Source organism: Corvus kubaryi, unplaced genomic scaffold (assembly GCF_017639235.1).
Source record: "Corvus kubaryi isolate FWS band 111438036 unplaced genomic scaffold, C.kubaryi_AGA036_p1.0 137, whole genome shotgun sequence".
Taxonomy (NCBI): Eukaryota; Metazoa; Chordata; class Aves; order Passeriformes; family Corvidae; genus Corvus; species Corvus kubaryi.
The window spans coordinates 22,231,697-22,249,931 of record NW_024580671.1 but is presented as its reverse complement, the minus strand read 5'-3'; the positions used below and the strand labels follow the sequence as shown (position 1 = coordinate 22,249,931).

Here is an 18,235-nt window from a genome sequence, read left to right as displayed (position 1 = left end):
TTTATCATGTCTGTATAACAAGGTCTTAATATTTTTGCTCATAATCAAGCATGGTACATCAATACCCAATGGAAGGTACAGGATTAAAATTTATTGAGAACTGTGATGATCAAAGAAAAAAAGCCTGTTCCAGAAAAGGTTGTCAACAGTGAAAATGAGTACAAAGCATAGATGTCCCTCCAGAGGCTTCCTGAACATGGATGGATCCAAGTTCCATTTTTTTGAATTGGATTTGAATTCCAAGTGTAACTATAAAACACTCCAGAGACATAACTAAAACAGTTCCAAAATAGGAGGGGGGTTGTGAAGGAAATTATTTGAAGGTAGAGAAAGGAGGAAATTATTTCCAGTGGGACTTTTTAAAAATCACTAAGTGATGAGAAACAAGAAAAGGAAAGCTGTCCCAGATATCCAGGACTGCAGAGATGGGAAAGGGAAGAGAGAAAGAGCACAGACTGGCAGCAGACATATCTCTGAGGTACTGGAGACAGAAAGCTGAAGTCTCTAAAGGAAGAAGCGTCACTGTTGCAATGCTGTGATTTTGAATTGGCAAGCACTGTAATTGGGATCTTGGCATGTGTCAGTGGGATCCTGGCATGTGTCAACTTGCAGCATCCAAACATCAGGAAGCCTCAGGGACCCCGCGTCGCTGTCAATGATGAATACTGGTTTCCAAAGCCATTTAAACAACAACAGACGCCAGCAAGCAGCAGTGTGTTCTTTTCCCCCGTATTTTTTAACTTCTGCAGGTGACAGATTTTATGTTCGCCTGAGCACGGCCGTGGCATCCACGTTTTACCGTCTACCCCGCCTCGGTCCGGCCCCTGCCGGCGCTGAACGCGCCGTCCCAGAGGCTGGGAGCGGGCGCTGCCGCGGCGCTTCCCCAGCGCGCCGGCGCTGGAGCGGAGGCTGGGGAACAGCCTGCCCGGGAGCAGCCGCCCCACGGCCCGCACGGCTCCTGCAGGAGGGGCTGCACCGGCCCGGGGCAGGGGGACAGCCGGGGCACGGGGACAGCCGGGGCACGGGGACAGCCAGGGTACAGGGAGAGCCGGGGCACAGGGACAGCCAGGGTACAGGGACAGCCGGGGCACAGGGACAGCCGGGGCACGGGGACAGCCAGGGTACAGGGAGAGCAGGGGCACAGGGACAGCCAGGGCACGGGGACAGCCGGGGCACGGGGACAGCCGGGGTACAGGGACAGCCAGGGCACAGGGACAGCCGGGGCACGGGGACAGCCGGGGCACGGGGACAGCCCGGGCACGGGGACAGCCCGGGCACGGACAGGCCGCGCTTTGTTTTCGCCGCTTTTCCCTCGCCCCTGCCCCCTTCCCTGCCCCCGTCCCTGCCCCGTGCCATCCTGCTGAAGAGGAGTATGGCCACCATTCCAACACAGAATTAAAAATTGAAGAAAAACAGACTTCGGGCTAAACTTCTGGCACACCCAATTATTGTTCTGTTGACACATAAAACTGCGGTATTCTTTTATCAAAATTCTGCTTTTTTTCCTCTTTTGATTACATACAGGACAGGACACAAAAAACTCCCAATTCTTCTAGTTTAAGATTACTTTATAGAAAGAAGTTAATAGTAAATTTAGAAAAAGTAACTGGAAACAGAAGCAGCAAAAGAGGAGAGAAGAGGAGAAGACCAAGTAACCGTTTAAATTACTCTGGAGTGCAATTGATGTTTCCAAATGATTTTAATTTAATTCACCTATAATGTGTAGGACTTCCAGATTTCACTTCACCGTAATTTTAATAGCTAAACAGATCTTTTACAGACATGAAAAAAAAAAAGAACCAGAACAGAACAGAGAAAAGCATCAGTGCGTTCACGTCAGGCCCCGGCCCCGGCCCTGTAGGACGGGGTGCCCGACGCCGCCGGTGCGCGTGCGCGCGCCGCCCGAGCATGCGCAGTGCGCGGCCGGCGCGCGGGCGGGCGGAAGTGGCGCAGGCGGCCGGCGAGGCGGGCCAGGGATAGGGACCGGGACAAACAGGGACCGGCGAGACACGGGAACCGGCGGGTCTGCGGGCCCGGCTGTGTTTCCCGCTGTGAGACTTCCCCTCCTTCCCGCAGCTGCCCTGCACACGGGCTCTGCTCTGGGAACTGAGTCCCCGCACAGTGCCCCACGGGTTTGGAAGTTTTTTTCCGGGCACTGAGTAAACCGAAGGGGGAGTTTTGTTGTTAATACGCCTGCGCTGATGCATCTAAGGTCTTGTTTTAAAGATCTCGGTTTTTTGCAACTGGTGGACTGACTTTCTGAAGTGGTTAGTTCGTACCGTGTGAAGTGTGGGATCTGCAGTGTAGCTCTGTCCTCCTGAGGCCTTTGCTTTGCAGTGGATTGCTGCTTTCTAGCGCTGAAGTATTGTTGAGATAGTGATGGCTGTGTAAGAATCCCTTTTCCTCAGGTAATGTTGGATTGTGGTCTCTTTTGCACAATGTCAGATGAGTAAATTTTAATCTGAAATAAAGGAAATTTTGTTTGTTTGTTTGAAGAAACCTAGTTGTAGTCTAATGAAACTAAGTACCGCCTATGTGATCAAGAATAAGAATAGCCTAGGACATACTTCCCAAAAAAGATAAGTGCCTAAAGATCTGAAGCAAGAGCATGCTGAAGCCTTGCAGCTAAGGGAATGTGTCATGCTACTGGCTTGATTTCTCCTTTTGTTAACCGGGCATGATGTTTTCACCTTGTGAGAATTCTCAAGGAAATAATAGATTACAAAATCAGACTTTTGCAAAAATACTAGACAAACTACACGCTTTGCTCACTAGTGATCCTTGTGATTTCGTTAAGACTTCTGTATGACAAAAGCTTTCTCTTGTCACGGCAGATTGGGTTTGTGGTAGTTCTGTACTGCCTATTCTGCTTAAGCCAAAAATGTTCATTTTTATGATAAAATTTTGCATAAAATATTGTAGGAGTGTATGGCTGTGTCTACATATGTGTGTTCTTTTATAATGAAGCATTACCTATTTCATAATTGTTTTAATTTTTGCACAATTAGCCCGAGTATTGCACTGACTGGTATTTGTGTTTACAGGGGCTTCAGGTATGTACCGCAGTGACTGACCGCATCAATAAGATGCTGATGCTCTTGACTATTCCTTCATTCTTCATGAAACTTTGGTGAGGTTTCCTCCAGAAGTCTACACAGACGTGTTTTATTCTCTGATTTGGAGAATGAGTTTTCTCTCTCTGCAAGTAGCAGTTGCTTTGATAGATAAGGAATCTGATTCTTCATGGCTTTGACTGCTACAGCATCCTTTTCTCAAAACAACATTATCCTCTTCATGTAATTTTTGTGTATGACTGAAGTATTTATTGGTTGTAGAGAAAGGACTGAATTTTCCAGTTTGCCTCTCACTTCTTGTCAGTTTTTTTGCTTTTCTGCTCCAAAGCTAATACCTCAATAGTTCTTGAAGAAAAGTTGTGTTCTAGGGGAGACTACAGAGGAATAGTGTTGAAGTAGATTGTTCCACTGTCAGAAATTTAAGGTCTATAAAATTAGTAGGCAGAATGTCAAGGATAGGGCAGAGCAGCACATAAGAGTTAAGACCATAGCCATCCTCAGTATTATACTTCACTTGAGTGATGCCTATCACATTCTCTTTGGGCGTGTTAAATTGTGGGTTACATCCTATATACAGTTTATAGTCTACTTTAAACAGTCTACATCCTTTCATGTAGTTCTTTGTTAAAAGTTGTTAAGCTCTTTGGTTGCTCACTGTCCATATTTTTGTCACTTTAATTACTGGAAGGTGAAAGGTATTTGTAGTTCACAGGCTTCTTTCTTCTGCTCTGTGTGTGTGTTGTGTCTCCCTCCTCTTCAAGGAGTGTCCCATGATTCTGTCTGCCTTTCTTGCGGTCTCTGTTGGTTTTGTTTCGGGGTTTTTTTCAGTATCCATACATATGAACAGCTCTGTTTACACCATTTACAGGCTTCTTAGGCTCAAGCTGGAATGATTCCTGTCGGTCAGGCTTTTGAGAGCAACAAAGATACTTGACAGACTTACTTTTTTTTCACTCAGTTGCTCCTCAGGAGAGTTGGGACAAGGACCAAGGACAGCACTAACAGTATCTTCATGTAGATTTTGAAAGTCCATGCTCTATTAGTTTGTTTTTGAAAATTTATAATTCTTAGAGCTGGATATTCATATCTTTGGTTTTTCATTGCAGAGAACACGAATCTGGGAGCTTCAGAGATAATTGGCAGTTAGAACACATGACCTTAGTTTTATACATGCAGAAGTTTAAGATTTGGGAAAAAAACCCACTTGTTTTGTACAAGAATGTTGTTTACATAAATTTGAATTATAAAAAAATGCTCTGTGTTGTTAAGATGTCTTCATGGGGAAGAAAAAAAAAACTGGAAAAATCTATATAATGGCTCACATAGTGTAACAGAGAGAAACAGGATAAAAAAAAGGTGTTAATCTCTTATGTTGTATATCTCCCTGGCTCATTATACTGTTGCTGGGTGAAGATCAATATTGCTGATTAACTTTGAAGTTCACTCTTTCTAGGTGGAATAGATCAGCTTCTCAGTCTGCTAGAATAATGTGTGAAGTAGATACTTTGAACTGAAAAGCTGTGTAAATCTCCTAGTTGCACTTTCCGCTAGAGACTTGAAATCCTACTAAGCTAATGACAATTCTGTCCTGGTTTGTGTTTGAAAACATACAGATAAAGGCATCGTTTTTAGCCTCATTTAGTAACATTTTATAGAAATCCTAATACCTCACTAGTCAAAGCAGTTGACAGAGATGGAACAGCATCTGCACCTTTGTAGCAGGCTTTTACTTGTCCTTCATCTCAAGCAGAAAGGGAAAGCTCTCTGGTACTGTACCTCCCAGCTCTGTGCTGCCATAAGTTGACCCTGGCTGGAAGCCAGGTGCCCACCAAAGCCGCTCTTACCATTCCCCTCAGGAGGACAGAGAAAATACAACTAAAACCTTGCTGGTTGTGACAGAGAGATCACTCACAGTTTACATGGACAAAAAAGACTCAAACAAAGGAATTTAACTTACTAATCATCAAATCAGGGTAGGATAATGACATATAAGAACAAATCTAAAGATCTTTCCCCCACCTCTCCCATTTTCTGGGCTCAGCTCCACTCCCAGTTTCTTTACCTCCTCCCCCTGAGCGGTACAGGGACAGAGAATGGGGATTGCGGTCAGTTCATAGTGCTTCATTTTTGCCTCCTTCCTCCTCATGTAAATAGGAAAAAACAAAACCCGTCATTCTGTGTGTAACCGTAGCAGCTGAGATGGCCTCAGACCAAAGTATTGCATTGATACCTTATGAGTGGCTGTGACTTCTTGCTTATATCTGATAGACAAGAGTAACAGCACTGGGGAGTTTCTTGGAAAATGGGGAAGGAGAAAGAAGGGTCGCTTACAACGAGGAGTAGTCATGAGTTATTAGTGAAGTCTGATATCTATGGATACTGGAATAACAATAAGGTGAATCTGTGATTTTTCTGAAGAATAAGGTACTTTTTAAAAGAGTGTCTGTAATGTTGCTGTCTGCACCTATATGTGTTGACCTATGTGTATAACTTAGGATCCAGTGGTCTTTCCATTTTGCAATGGTTTCCCAATTCCATTTCATTGTAAGTGAATATTTTGTAGGAATTCAGTCTGCTTAGCACTGAAGAAGCTCTTTTGAACTGTAACTGAAATGTAGTTTTTACTGAGTATAATTCCAAGTTTTTGTGTCCATTGAAAACTATAGGAAATACTTTCTTTCCTGCTTTACTATCATGTAAAATTGCTAAAGCAGTTTGAAATTAGGACTGTGGCTATAGTACTGTTATCTGGGTTTTCAGAAAACAGAAAGCATTTTTTGTTTAGTTTATTAAAACTTACTGAAAACAGATAATGTTGTGGCTTTTCTGTAGGTACCTGCTTGAATTAAACTTACACACCAAAGACAAAGATACCCCCAGAAGAAATGAGATCAATGTAATGAGAAAATACAGCAATAACTACTTATTGCTAGATCACTTTTTTCTATTTCTCTTACATGTAACTTTGCTACAATAGACTGCTCTTCCTCTCCCCTATTCTCAGCATTATAACACTATCACTAATAATTTATTTCATTGACTTTTAGCACAGTGAGGGCAGACCATAGGTGACACAGTCATACATTTCTTAGCTTGTTCCCAGTGCCTTCCATGCTTAGCTACCCATCTTATTTTAAGATACCCATCTTATTTTATTTATTATTATTTCATTACTTAATTCTTTGATGAAAATGTTTTGATCAGTATGTAAGCATCTTTTGTTCATTTTGAGTTAAAATGACAGATGTTTTAATTTATTGCAGTCAAATTTTCTTATAGGGAAAAAAACTGAATATGGGGACTATCTGTCCATGACCTTGTGCTGGGGAAGGAGTCATTCAAAGTCTTTGCGTGGTTTTTATCTGCATTTCTGTACCTAAGATATTAACATTGTTTACATTACCCTTTGCATTTATATGTATTTCTATTTATTTGTATGTAAAGTAATATTTTATTGCCATTTATGGTGTTTTGGAATGTTTGAAAAATCAAGTAATTTGGATGGTTGTCTACTGCCAAGGAAGTGTTATTTTCTTCTTGCTACTTACGGTACTAAGAGATGAGGCCAATCCCTCTGAAAATTGTTAGTCTCGCACAATTAAACTGTCTTGTTATGAAATAGGTCAATATTCCCATTCTGAGTTAAGATGCAACTTGTAGTAACTCTTAATTTGAACAAAATGAAGAGCTGCAGGACTCTTTTTATGATTTTTGTTTAGATAAAGCAGCTATGCCTGTTCAATTGATGAAGATCATTAAAGGGCAGTCTGAGACTCCACTACCAAGCCATTTGCAGAAGGAGAATTTGCAACATTTGAAAGAAGGCTGTGATCATACCAACAAATACGTTCAGGTAAACTGACCGGTAAACTGTCTTGCTTTGAAATAGCTCCTGTTACATTAGCAAGGCACTTCTGTATCCCAGCTCAGGTGGTGACTTTCTGCAACTGTGTATCTTTGGGTTGATCTGTTGCAAGTCTTTAAGCAGTGGAAAATTATGACCTTTTTGAACTTCATTGCATGTTGCTATTACCTTCATGGATTCACAGTCCTGCTCATTTCTCTTGTGTTATCAGACTAAAGTTTATAGGAGTTTCTCTTTTCAGAGTTTATAAGCTGTGGACCAATTTAAAAACACATGAATATGCCAAATGCTGTGCTGAAAATGTAGGGATTGGGGGAGGTTGAGTGGTATTTTGTTTTAAGAAAATTGTAATAAGCACCTCAATCCTGTTAAAGATCAGATTTCAGAGTAATGACTTCTAAAGTGTTCTCCTTTTGTATGAAACAATGCAATATCCAATTTTATGAAAAGTGTTGCTTATAGCAACTACCAGTATCAAGACTCAATTAGGTTTTTTTATTATTACCAAATGTGCACTTATATTTGACAGTAATCCCAAATATATTTTGGATTGGAAGTACAATCCTGCTGTACTAGCGAAATGCAGGAATACTTTTTTCATGCCTAAAACAAGTGTTCTCTGTAAAATGCATTGTCAATTCTTCAGTGTGTTATTTTTTTATCCTGTTTAACTTTTTTGGTCTGGCACTCTGAGAATTGTTTTAGATATCCCTGATGCTTATGTGTCAGGAAATCAGCATAAACCCAGGCTTTCTTTCAGTCTGTTAATGAAAAAAAACAAGGGGGAAAAAATAAAGGCAAGCTGGTTCTGTAGAAAACCTGAGTTGTCTCAAATCCTTCAAAAAATGGCACAAACATTTCAAAAATATGAGCTGAACTGATCTAATGTTTTTCTGTATCCAAAAAAATGCATTTTTGCTTCCACAGCTGTATATTCTCAGTTCCAACTCTAGTGCTCATGTGACCCTGTGATTGAGTCCCTTCATGAGAAGGAGACTGGCAGAAGGCCATCCATATTGCTGGAGAGAGGATAATTTTCTGCTGCTCTCACTCTGCACTGGTTCATTGTGGTGTCATACTGATGCCAGGAGTGGTGCACTTTTGTAGAGCGAAGGGACAAAACTGCCCTGTTTGGAAGCAGGCAGCAGTTGAGCCGTGCAGGAGGTGATTTGACTGAGAATGATCCAGCCTCCCTTAGGTCTTGTAAAGGAACAAATGGAAACATCAATAACCACTGCTGCTAGCAAATGGGGTTTATTCCTCGGGGTGTAGTTTCTTGTCCCTATTCACCTGCAGGATATATGGACTTTCAAGCTTTGAAGGGCTTTGTCTGCAAGCAGTCCTGACATGGAAGAACAGGGATTCTTGTTCAGAAGGAAGTGGTGAAGAAAACAAAAACGGATTATAAATTAGAAAATGTTTCTGCCAAAATAAATGTTACCATTAGGAAAGCAGAGCAATTATTACCAGACATAGATTTGAAGCATGCAGTATTATAGCTGATTCTGAAAGGGAAAGTGCATAGAATGTCTTCTCAGACTTCTGCCTTATGTTAAGAGAACTTCCTGCTGGTGCTGACATGGTTTAGTAGGTGACTAAAACAGCTTGGCATAAAAACAGCACAACTGGGGAGCTGATAAAGCTGATGCTAATGCACTGTTAAATGTGTAGGAAAATCCAGTTCTGCAGGCTGAGCTTGAAGTGAACCTTAGAATGCACTGATGTTAGGTTATCGTAGTGGTGGCACACTGTCACTCTAGACCTGCCAAAATAGGGACCAGGTCCTGCTTTGACAGGAGAGAAGGGCAGAGGAGTATTTTTATGAAACATGTTCTGGGAAAAGCAACAAAAAACATTTGGGATGCTTCTGTCTGACTTGTGTGCCTCAGTCCTTTCATTCTTCTGCATATTTTCATCCTCCTGGCATCTCTGTGAAAACTGCAAGTTTCAAATTTGTGGAAAAACAGCACAACCAATGTTTGTACCTCCTCAGTCAGCATGTCTATTAACTAGACATGATGCTTCCTCCCATTGGTTCATCATCCTCTGGATTTTGCTGTGGCAAATCTGAACCAAACCTGAAAATCAGCTGCCAAATCAGCTACAGAACCAAACTGAAGGAGCGAGGCCTTATAAGGAAGGAGACATATGCACTGGAAGAATTGTACATGGTTTGAGAGTGAGTTTAGTGGCATATGGAATGTGGAGGGGTTTGGAAAAAGCTTGCTTCTGAACTCAATAAGCAGTGCAGGATTTGTGAGGGAAGAGTCAATTTGGGCAAGTTTTGCTAAGGTAGGTTCTTTAGAAGTTTGGAGCCCAAGAGTTCCAGGCATGTAGAGAAAGCAATGAGGAAGTGGGTAGCTGGGGAAGAGAACTATAGTGTAGGTGTTTGGGATACAAAGGAAAGTGGAAGGGCCAAACCATTACAGCAAAGAATGTGGTCCCAGAATTTGAAAACTCTTTGGAAGATACTGGGATGTAAAAGGAAAGATAAAAAATAAAGATGGTCAAAAGGCAATCACTGTCGCATCAATGTATTCCACTTTTAAATAGTGTGCTGGTGCAGATTGAAATTTCTTACTAAGAAAAAAATATATATGTAAATGTTGAGTGTTCCTGAGGTGACTGTTTCATTACAAAGACTTTATTACAAGAAAAATTCTGTAGTCTTTTATTTACCTGTGAGTACAGTGTACAGTTCAAGACAATCTCAGCAAGAACAGTTTTATATATATATATATATATGTATATATGTCTGTATATACATATATATATATAAAGTGAAATTTTAAACAAAGTTGTAATTTTGAAAACAAGTGAGAAACCTTTCTGTTTTTAACAGGTAAGTTCCTACTTTTCACAGAGAAGACTAATGAGTTTTGTAAGGAGACCTAATTATCAAACTATTTTGGAAATCAGCATCTGCAAATAATGTTGAGGTTTTGTGGAGTCATATTATTTGTTTATAAAAGATAGTAAAATCTTGTTGAATTTGATTTGGATTACTTCTCAGTTAGTGTGTTGTAGCACAAATTTTACTCCGAAAGGCCTCTGGAGTAACAGTTCAGTGCTGCATATTTTATCCTGATATGGTTTAAGAAGCATTTGCTAGCATTTAAGTCCAGCTTACCACTGAATATGTGTACTGTAAAATCACTGGTTTACCTGACTGTCCTCTTAATGTTGCATTTATAGACAGATTGCCCTGCTCTCTTTTTACAAGAGAAACTTTTTACAAGAAACCTCTTAGTCTATTTTTGGGCTTTGTGTAGGTTTTTTAAAGCATTATATAGAGTCTGTTTTCAATATTTTGTTTTTCTTTATTGAACCAATTTTTGTGGTTTTATCATTGAAAAGGATACAGTGCTTTCCCTGCCATACTGTGAAAGAATACACTTGACTGACATTTTTGGTACTGTTGATGATAACGTCTTTCTAACTAGATGTGTTTGTTCCAAAGAGATGTTACCATCACTGGTAATCACCAGCACTCATTTTTGCTTCATTGTAATTTCAGCATCACAATAAAAAGAGTATTTCTAATTAATTGTTAAATCATAGTGTCTTTCAGAGCATTTGTATTATTGCCAAATAATTGGGACACTACAGTTTCAAAGCTTTGTAATGCTCTTCTCACAGCTGTATTTTTTTTCCCCAGAAGATCATTTATCTTAATATGCATCTGTTATATCTTGACTGTGATTCTGTTCTGATATTTATGTTGTAATCCTTTGCCAGTATTTTTGGAGAAATTGCTTCCCTACCTCTTTAGATGCCTTTCAGGTTTTGTGCTAAAACTCTAGTCTTTTATGCTATTTTTGTAACTAATGAAAGTTACATGTATAGTTCCATAGCTACTATTGTATTGTTTAATATAAGCTTATCATCTAGTCAGTAGCATCTAAGTAGTATTGACATTTAATACTTCCTTGGTTATATCTCAAGAGTGTTGCTTTTTAGTGCTGTCTATAGGACTTGTGGGGTTCTTTTGTTAAGAATTTAGATGGCAATTTGCACTTATTCCTTAAATTCTGCCTTTTTTAGCTTACAGATGTTTCTGCTGTTATCAGTATTTCAGTAACTTAGAGGCATAGAGTCTTAGTTCACAACATTTTATTTTATTTTTTGCTTTTTAGGGAGTAGTTACTCTTTCCTACCCATTAACAAAACTCAGAGATGGAACAGACTTTTTCAAGATTGTTCTTCAAGGTACTACATTTAAATATACATTTTAAATTTATGGTACTACATCAGTAGTACCTGCTTTTGTATGGTGTTCAGTAGAATGTGAGGTTTAAAATACTCTGTAAAACTGTTCATTTTCTACAAAAAGTTTATCTTAAACTTATGCCAGGTAAGTTAATGGAAACAATACAGTCTTTGTATTTCAGTAGACTTCTTGTTGCATGATTTTCTAAAATACTGCCCTAGAAATGGATTAGTTATATGTATAGCTTTAGTAGTGTATTTTCAAACTGCTTATCATAAGAAGGACTAACGAAATTGCACACATAATTGTTACCACATAATATATATAGCATATACTATGTAAGGGGACATTTAATATGGGTCAGTATTTTGATTCACAGCAAAATATTTGTGTTTCATTCTGTTTTAATTTAAGCATTTAAAAAAAAGGAAATTTCACTTGACTACTCAAGTATTTGAATATCAACAGCTAGACTAGCACTTTGAAAGGCCTAAGTTGTTCATCATGTAATAAATAATGCAAAAAAATATGTTCTTTTTAAGTCTTAAGCTTATCACCCCCTCCAGTCAGGAAGGTGGAGGAGGTAATTTGTCGGGTGTCTGTTGGATTCAAGGAACTTTCCATTTCCTTCCATTTCATTCTCAGCTTATTCCTTAGAGTGGCTAGAGAATCATCACGAGCTCCCTCTGATCCTCCTGACTCCAGTGCCTGAGCAGCAGGCCTGGAATGTGCAGGTCCTGCCTAGTGACGCTGCTTGTGGCTGGTGTTAGCAGAGGTGGATGGAGTTGATGGGGTCTTAGTCAGTCTCCCTGCTGGCTTCAGGGTTCTCAGAGGGGTGCTTAACCTCCCTGAGCCTTGCTGATGTCAGTGACTGCTCAGGAGAGGAGAGAGTTTATGCACATTCTCCACGGAAACATAAGTTTGCACGCCTAAATCATTGATGATGTTTCTGAAACAGTAAAAGGTAGAAAACTCAAAAAATAACAACATGATTTCTGCTTCAGTCCTCCTGGAAGGCTATTAATTAATATGTCTGTATCCTGGAATATCTTCAGTTTATAATAAATTCTACAATAGGATCTGTGTTAATGTGACTGGATAACATTGCCTCTCTAACACTGTACATTGGATTAGTGGAAATCTTTTAAAATTTTATTTAATTGTACATTGGTATACAATGTGCACATTTTAAATGGTCCTCTTAGGAAGAATATTCTGAGCAATATACCTGTAGTTAGCACACTTTGTTTATTAATTGAAAAGTGTTAAACTCTGTAGTTCAACTTGTTTTGTAAATCTTTTTCACTTCTGTTTTGTTTTGGAGAAGGTATAGTGATTGGAATCACTTTTGCTTTTTTCCCCTCTAGATTCGGATAACTTGTTTTCCCAGATCAACAGCATCAATGTCTTAATATATGGAAAAATGGCAGAGGATTGTGCAAAAATTATACGCCGTGGGGTAAAAAAACCACCAAAACATATATATGTATATATTCTTGTTTTAGGAATTGTTTTTCACAGATGAATGTTCACTTCTTGTCTTAGTCTACCTATCCCTAGAATTAGAAATAATCTCTTTGGTCCCTTCAAATCTATATATATGAACTAGAAAAAAAAAGTGTTTGCTTACGTAAATTCTTTCTCACACTAATACTGAAATAAAGCAATTCTTTTTATCAGTGCTGTTTACCTAGCAAGCAAATAATCATGAATATGGATAATAGAGAAGTCACCCATTTATATTCATATTTTGAATGTTTTGTCATCTGATAAGATAATTTTAGAATTAAATTCATTTCAAAGACAGTTACACTAAAAGATTAAAAAAAAATTCAAAACTATGTGTACAGGGGTTTTTTTATTGGCTTGGTGCTGGTGTCTTGTTTTGTCAGAGATAGAAGCTTGGTTTGATTAGCTCCAGGTAAAAGACAAGTCAGCCTGTGAGTTTGTGAGACAGTGTGTTGCCACTAAAGGAGAACAAGATAAAAACAATTACCTCAGTCTTTTTATAAGATTGCCTGTCAGTTTACTGACATGTCAATATTAGCCAAATATCAAATTAAAATTAGTATATGATACATTATGAGCTCATGTTAGTGCTTTTTCATTTGTGATACACATTCACACTAAATCATAGAATGGTTGGGGCTGGAAGGCAGCTTTAAAGATCAGCCAGTTACAACCCCCCTGCCATGGGTAGGGACATATTTCACTACATTAGATTGCTCCAAAGCCCTGTCAACCTGACTTTGAACACTTCCAATGGTGGGACAGCCACAACTTCTCTGGGCAAATTGCAGTCTTTATACAGATTTCTCAATTTCATGGAATTTTGACAGGGAAGTCAGGGTTGGAAGTTCTTTAACTATTTTGGTAAATATGCAAGCTGCAGAATCTTTTTAAATTCAGTGAACTAATCTATTTTCTCCTCATAAAAATACAAATATTGAACAAGGCATTGAGCAGCAATTCGAAGATAAAAAGATCAGTACTAAAGAGCTGAGTAGGAAACTACAAACCACAGGCAACAACCCTTAGACAGCTGGAGTGTGCTAAAACCCCAGTTTGTTCTTCCCCAGTGAACTGAACCTTCATGGTCCTTACCTCATGTCTCAAATGAGATTTTAAGTTTGGAAGAATATGAATATGAGGAAACAATGATTTCTGAAGCTAGCAGCATTTGAAAAAAAAAAGCATTTTTTAGCCATTAAAGAATTACTTCATGAAGGTCCAATACTGTTTATTTGCTGCATGCCATTTCAGATTTTAGTATTTTTTAGTTTCCATGTCATTCTTGGCATAGTGTAAGAACTTTAGCTAAGTAGCCAGGGGGAGGAGTTGGCAATTTCCAAAAATGGGAGTAGCCATGTTGTCTCCTGAGAATCTTCTCATTCTGTAACAGAATAATCATCAGGAAAAATACTGTCTTTCCTGTATATCACACTTTTTGAATGAGGGAAATAGAATTTCTTTTTACCACTTAAAAATGTTGGTCGAATCTGAGTTTGTATATGCAGTGCACTTCTGTTGACATGGAAATCCACCAATTTATGTAAATAGCTTTGATTCCCAAGCCAATTACGAGATCTACTTAGCTAAAGGCGAAACGGAAACTAATCTATTTTGAAAACTAATATAACATTAAATTTCAAAGCACTGTGCAAATATTAGGTTTAGAAAGTTCAAGTCACAGCCTGTCAAAGTTGACTGGGAATTTGTAAAAAATCTGAGAATATATCTGTTCTTTCTACCTAGATTTTGAGGTTAGTGCTGTCTTTTCCTGATGGGAATTGCACAGTCCTTCCACAGTTTGTTTTTATTTAATGTAGTGCTAGATATGGCAAATGTGTTACCGGAGAGTAATCACTAGTGACCTAATATTACTCAAAATTTTTTTCTTTCATTATCAGCCTGTTAAAAGGCTGAGTCTATGTAATTCTGAAGTTTCTTCTGACGGAGGAGAGCAAGATGAGAAGTCACCCGTACTGAGCTCCAATCCTGACTCAGCAGCCACATCCCAGAACCTTGTGCAACCTAAATTTTAATAAAATACTGAAATGGGAATAATGTATAAGCAAGGCATAGCTCTTTAGATGAAGGTTGATTTTGCTGTTGAAGCAACATTCTGGATAGCATCAGCTAACAGTGAAAGACATGTACTAACTCCTGATTCCTGCAAAATTCATGGAGTTTCCTGAAGTTTATTTGTGTGTTCCTGGAAAGAATGAAACAACTTTCATGTTAGCAGGACGGTGTGTTAGAGGTGCAAGGAATACTGAGTGTTCTAATTGTTTTGACACATTTTAACTTACCTTTGAGTATGGCTTACTTCTAGGTGACTTATATATTACTTTTTAATCAAAGTATACATTGTATTCCCATTTGTGACACTACCTGAAAGTCATCATGCCCTAAGTAGTTTCATTGTGAATTAAGCTGATTAAATTATATTTTCTGCAGAAATTTTTTTCCCAATATTTTAATAACTACATATATAACTGTCACTTAATCTAGCAGCCTTTCTTTTTCTTGCACAAAACATTAAGGTTTTGGATCTTAAATCATTTAGAGTAGCATTGTCAGATTGCTGAAGTAGCAAAAAACCACGCTGTCATAGTGCAATATTTGGCTAAAACTGTCAGCTTTAATAAGAACACTCTTTTATTTGTTGTAGTCAAATAAACACATGAGCAAAAGTTGCTCAGTAAAAGTTTATGGAAGTGCTTTTGGTAGAAGCTTGAATAGAAATAGGATTCCAAGTCTAATATGTTTATTGGAATGGAGCACACTGGCACAGCCCTGCTATACAGCTCTGATAGCAAGGGAGCTGACTATAAAGGAGATTTACATTGTATCAGATAGCTTTGTTCAATCACTTCTGATTACCTAAAGGTATTTAATGTATTTTTTATCTTCTCCTTTTTCGTTTATTCTTTCTTTTTTTTTCTCTTTTTTATTTGGTGAGCTTGCTGCTAAAAACATGGGCTGCTGCTGGGACTTGAGTCATGTACCCTTTAAATCCTCCTTTTCTTGTTCATTTTGTGGTGTCTGAGGAGCTTTGTACCGAAGTGAAAATACAGTTACGATCACTTTCTGTGCTAGAATCTCAGGAGTGATGCCAGAGAAGTTTGTAATGTCTCTTTTGCTACCAGAAACCTACCTGTTGATTGACCTACCTATTTAATCCTGAAGGAAGATGTTTATCCAGCCAAAACAGAGTTTATAGGAGAGTTTCTTGAAAGTGCAGCTGTAAGTCAGTGAGAAAGAAGCTGCAAGAGAAGTGTTTTATTGCTGCTGATCTGATGTGTGATTTCTTTTCTACCTTAGTTAAGCTAACCAGAAAGGAGTCAGTCTTTAGTGTATTCAAAGAGGAATGATTCTTTTGCCTTATTCAGTGTGAATCTTCCTCCCTAGGCTTTGTCAAAAATAGCACTCTGTTACAGTAGCATCAAGAGTGTGAAAATGTTAGCAGAATTTAAAAGAAAAAAAGCTTTCTGGCATTTGTTGTAAATATAAATTCCATGGGTAAAAGAGCTAATTTGGGAAACTTAAAGGCAGTTTTTATAATTTGTTCAGGATTTTTGTTTCGTAAATGTCTTGAGACTTTGGGGTGACATTTCACATCATATAGTCTTAAAGTAGAACGTGTTAGCGTCTGTGTAATTTTCTGTTTATTGCTCTGTCCCCATAGGAAACCTTCATAGTTGCAGGATTTAAGGTGATAAAATTGCCTACAGTGAGAGAGGATGGTAGACATGGTTGTCACCTGGAAGTGTCTGAAGAAGCTGGATCAGCCATTTATGTATGTGGTTATCCAACTTTTTCTTTTTTTTTTTAATTTCCAAAATACTTACATTAACATTTTGTTTTGTAATAGAAAAAAAATAATAAAATCTATTAAAAATTGAAATGCTACAGATTATTTTACCTTGTTCATCAGGAAACAAGACACATCTGTGTTTGTGCACCTGTAATTTTATAATAAGCCTAACCAAGTTATTTTCCAGGTAAATTTCTGTTTGCAGAGTGCAAGAATTTGACTTTAGTTGACTTTAGATAGATTCCTAGAGCTGTTTAAACTACTTTTGTGCATAACACATTTCAATAATGCAGACAAGGTAGAGGGTGCAAGAGTGATTTCAAATCTGTAATTTTTACTTTTCTCTAGTCTATGAGTTTGTTTGGCTTTAAGTCAAGTCATGAACTGCTGCCTTTCAAATACATGGATTGCTATAATCTAAACTTTATAAAGACAATTGTATCCTTTTGTCCTGAGTAAAATATTTGTTCTTTTTTGCTATTCTCACATCAGTGCTGTTTATTTTTGTCTGTATAGTTGTTTTCTAATTAAATCCTAAATTTAAGTGAAAATACTTTTTTTGTTTAATTCCAGAAAGGCTCTTTTGTTTTGGAATTGACCTCTATAGGTAACTAAAACTTGGCACATACCTCAGCGAGAAACAAAATTATTTAAAATGATAATGGAGACTGCTTCATGACATTCATTATCTGTTGATGGTGATGATGATGATGATATATATTGGTAGAAAGAGTATGTTTCATTGAAGATCATGGATAGCAAAACTGCCTTCAGTCTGAATAAGTGCATCTAAACTAAAAGTGCCTAAAAGGAGCTACATGAGGCTTTCAGCTGAGTATTGGCAGACCTCGTGGCATACAGTCTAATCCCAAAGACACTGTGCAGCTCCCTGAATGCCTAGGTTGTGCTGAGGTGTTTATCTCATCATTGACCACAGAATGGAGCTTCTGGCACTTCATTTAGTGACACATGCATTGGATGTTTAACATTAATACAAGTGAGCAGACTTTGTGTGTGCTTCACTTTCTCAATCACAGCTTCTCACTCGGCTGTTTAAAAGTAAAATCAGCTTCAGGAATGCGGCTGAGGAGGAGAGCAAAAGCAGATCCCCAGCAGGAGTCGGCAGTGCTGAGGCAGTGCACCGCTGTGACACGGCGCCCTGTGACCGGCAGCCAGGCTGGGCTGTGGCCTCAGGATGGCAGCTGAGCCCTATGTTCCTCACAGAGAGAGTGGGGGGGTGTTGGCTTTTGGTCAAATCACCACAATTAGTTCTTTAAAAGACCTTACATTGAAGATAAGTTTGGCTTATAAGTAAGGCTCAAAAGGCTTAGGAACTATCTTTAAATAAAATTTATCCCATTCTGGTGAATTTTTTCCCCCAAAGAAAAGTAATAAGTTGCTGAGAATAGATCTCCTCTGAGCACTGACATGTATATACGTGTTTATGTACAAAACCTAAACCCGTTTAAGGTCTATGTTAAGCAAGTGCAGTTTTAAATTTGTAGCATCCAACTTCCAAATGCTACTCTATTAATGTGACCTAACATATTCAACTAAGTGACTTTAGAAAATGTATTTTTTTGAAGAAGCTTTTGTCTAATTGCAGTAAATATTACTTTCTTTTCTTCTGTAGCTAAAATTTTACTAGATTCAGAGGTGATTCATATAGCAAAAATGTCTGTAGGGCTGGTTTGTATTTCCTTATAGTGTTGTATTTGCTATAAAGTTATCAAATGTTATATTTGCAGTGCCTTCAATTTTGTAAT

General features: G+C 38.4%; 1 protein-coding gene across 5 annotated transcripts in view; it reads left to right on the top strand.

Moving 5' to 3' along the window:
* The first annotated feature begins 1,930 nt into the window (after positions 1-1,930).
* The window catches only part of POT1 (protection of telomeres 1), a 57,704-nt gene continuing 41,399 nt past the window's right edge, over positions 1,931-18,235 (top strand). For 3 of the 5 annotated variants that reach the window (XR_006014433.1, XM_042018186.1, XM_042018189.1), the window contains exons 1-6: positions 1,931-2,408; positions 3,045-3,053; positions 6,794-6,927; positions 11,076-11,148; positions 12,517-12,635; positions 16,341-16,451. Coding sequence is in view for 4 of the 5 variants with exons in the window: in XM_042018186.1 (XP_041874120.1) it covers positions 6,805-6,927; positions 11,076-11,148; positions 12,517-12,635; positions 16,341-16,451 (426 nt within the window). In the remaining variant the exon portion in view is untranslated. Of the gene's footprint in view, positions 2,409-3,044; positions 3,131-6,793; positions 6,928-11,075; positions 11,149-12,516; positions 12,636-16,340; positions 16,452-18,235 lie in introns of all 5 variants that reach the window. The other 2 variants (XM_042018187.1, XM_042018188.1) reach the window with 2 other exon arrangements.